Source organism: Nestor notabilis, unplaced genomic scaffold (genome assembly GCF_000696875.1).
Source record: "Nestor notabilis isolate BGI_N333 unplaced genomic scaffold, ASM69687v1 scaffold7928, whole genome shotgun sequence".
NCBI classification, from domain to species: Eukaryota; Metazoa; Chordata; class Aves; order Psittaciformes; family Psittacidae; genus Nestor; species Nestor notabilis.
Window position 1 is genome coordinate 1 of NW_009938663.1, and position 1,833 is coordinate 1,833.

General features: G+C 45.3%; 1 protein-coding gene across 1 annotated transcript in view; it reads right to left on the reverse strand.

Annotated features, from left to right (window-relative positions):
* Positions 1-4: 4 nt before the first annotated feature.
* MEF2A (myocyte enhancer factor 2A) overlaps positions 5-1,833 on the reverse strand; it is a gene marked incomplete at its 3' end in the record, with an annotated part of 50,886 nt that continues 49,057 nt past the window's right edge. Inside the window, exons 9-10 of the mRNA XM_010019447.1 lie at positions 639-765; positions 5-125 (exon numbers count right to left, since the gene is read on the reverse strand). Coding sequence (XP_010017749.1) covers positions 5-125; positions 639-765 — 248 coding nt within the window. The remainder of the gene's footprint in view (positions 126-638; positions 766-1,833) is intronic.

The following is a 1,833-nucleotide window of genomic DNA, read 5'->3' on the forward strand; positions in this document are numbered from 1 at the left end:
GCTGCTGCGGGAACCCAGAGGGAGTCACACGGTCCCGGGGAGGTGAAATTGGTTCAGATTTGATGTTGATGTTTTGGTTGGTGTTAATGGATAGGTTTGAACCCTGAGATAGCTGGCTGCCAGTACTGGGGGGAAGAGAACCAAAATGCAGAGATAAGAAAACATGACATAGGAGAAGAAGGTGACAGTTGATATGTCTGCGTGACGTGCGTTCCGGTGGTTCAACACCCTCAAAATGAGCACGTCAAAAAATGCAACCGAGTGAGGTGAAGAAATAAAGTTGAAAAAAGCATTAATTAAAGGGCTGAACTGCATTTATGGACACTAAAACCAAGCAGCTATTTCCTATGTCCAAACATTTGAGTTCATCACACAGGTGACTCCCATGTAAGGAGCTGCCAGGACACAGCCTGTCTGTGGGAGAAAGGGACAAGCACCACGGAACACGAGTGCTTTGCAGCTGAAGAGCAAACCTGAAAGGCAACACACCATCACCAGCAGACACGAAATTAAACTGCTCTTGTGCTACATATTCCGTTGTGCAGAGTATTAAGCTTGATGCAGCCAAAGTTCCTGCCCGGCTGCAACCTGTGGCACCAGTGTCCTTGGGTGTACTTGTAACACTTGGCTGTACTTACACGAGAGAGCTGAGGGCTGCTGGACCGAGGTGGTGCTGCTGCCAGGCTGAAACCTGCCCGAGGGACAGCATCCCTGGGGAGTTAAATCCCTGCAAGGCAGACAGGTCTGCACTAGTCAAGGAGTAATCTGAGAGGGGAAACAAATGAAAAAGAAAGTAGTTTATAGATTATTTTTATAGATACATAAATACATGGGAATATATGTGATACACACACACAAATATAAGTGTTCTGGCCAAAACAAACAAAGGCAAGTGACCCAAAGGAGCCCAAACGTGAAAGCATTGAAGTCCGGGAGCAATCTGACTTCCCACGGAGCTTAACAGGACATGAGCCTCCAAACGACAATTTGTTTGCATTCTGCTTTCAATTCCTACACGTTGCTGTCTCGTATAGCTGCTTCTAAACTCACACATGCAATGTATTTACACATTTATGTATACATGTATATATATGTGCCTTTCAGTAATAAAAGTAATAATTTGCATTTTTGAAGCTTCTCGACTGCACAGACATCTCAAAGTGAAACAAAAAGGGAAGTGTCATTGGAAAGGATCAGTGTTTACTAGAGACATCCCAATTCCGGCTCAGTTCCCGGATGGGAGGCAGTGTTAGTCAAACCAATACCACTTGGCTGGGTCATGGTCCAGTGCAGCTCACAGTCCCAAACCTAAACCCAAACACAGTAGTGGAACAGCATGAGCTGCTCCCATCACATCCTGTCTCTCCCCACAACAGCTCCATTCCTTACATTATGTCTGATTAAACTGTCATCTGTATCTCTAAAAAGCTTCTTTATTCAGAGCCAAAAGTACCATTATTTAGAAATAAAGCTGAAATGGATAATAGAAAATCCAGCAGATCCCTGTCAACAGTCACGGACTGGCCGTCGGTTCTGGCGAGGCTGGAACGCTCTGACAGTTCTCACTTCATTCAGAGGTGAAGTTATTTTCACTTTATCATTATCAGGTTTTAAAACAAAGCCACAAACACTTCTCTGCTTTTAATTATTTTCTAATACAGCTTCCTTGAAATAATTTCTGGTCTCTTGAGAACGCAACAAATTGCTCACAGCCAAACTTACTCATCCTGCCTGCAGAGGAGCCCAAATTCTCCTCAGCAGGGGTGCTTTTTGCTGTGGTTTGTGTTTGGGGTTTGTCGGGGGGGGGGGGGGGGGGGGGGGTCGGGTTGTGTC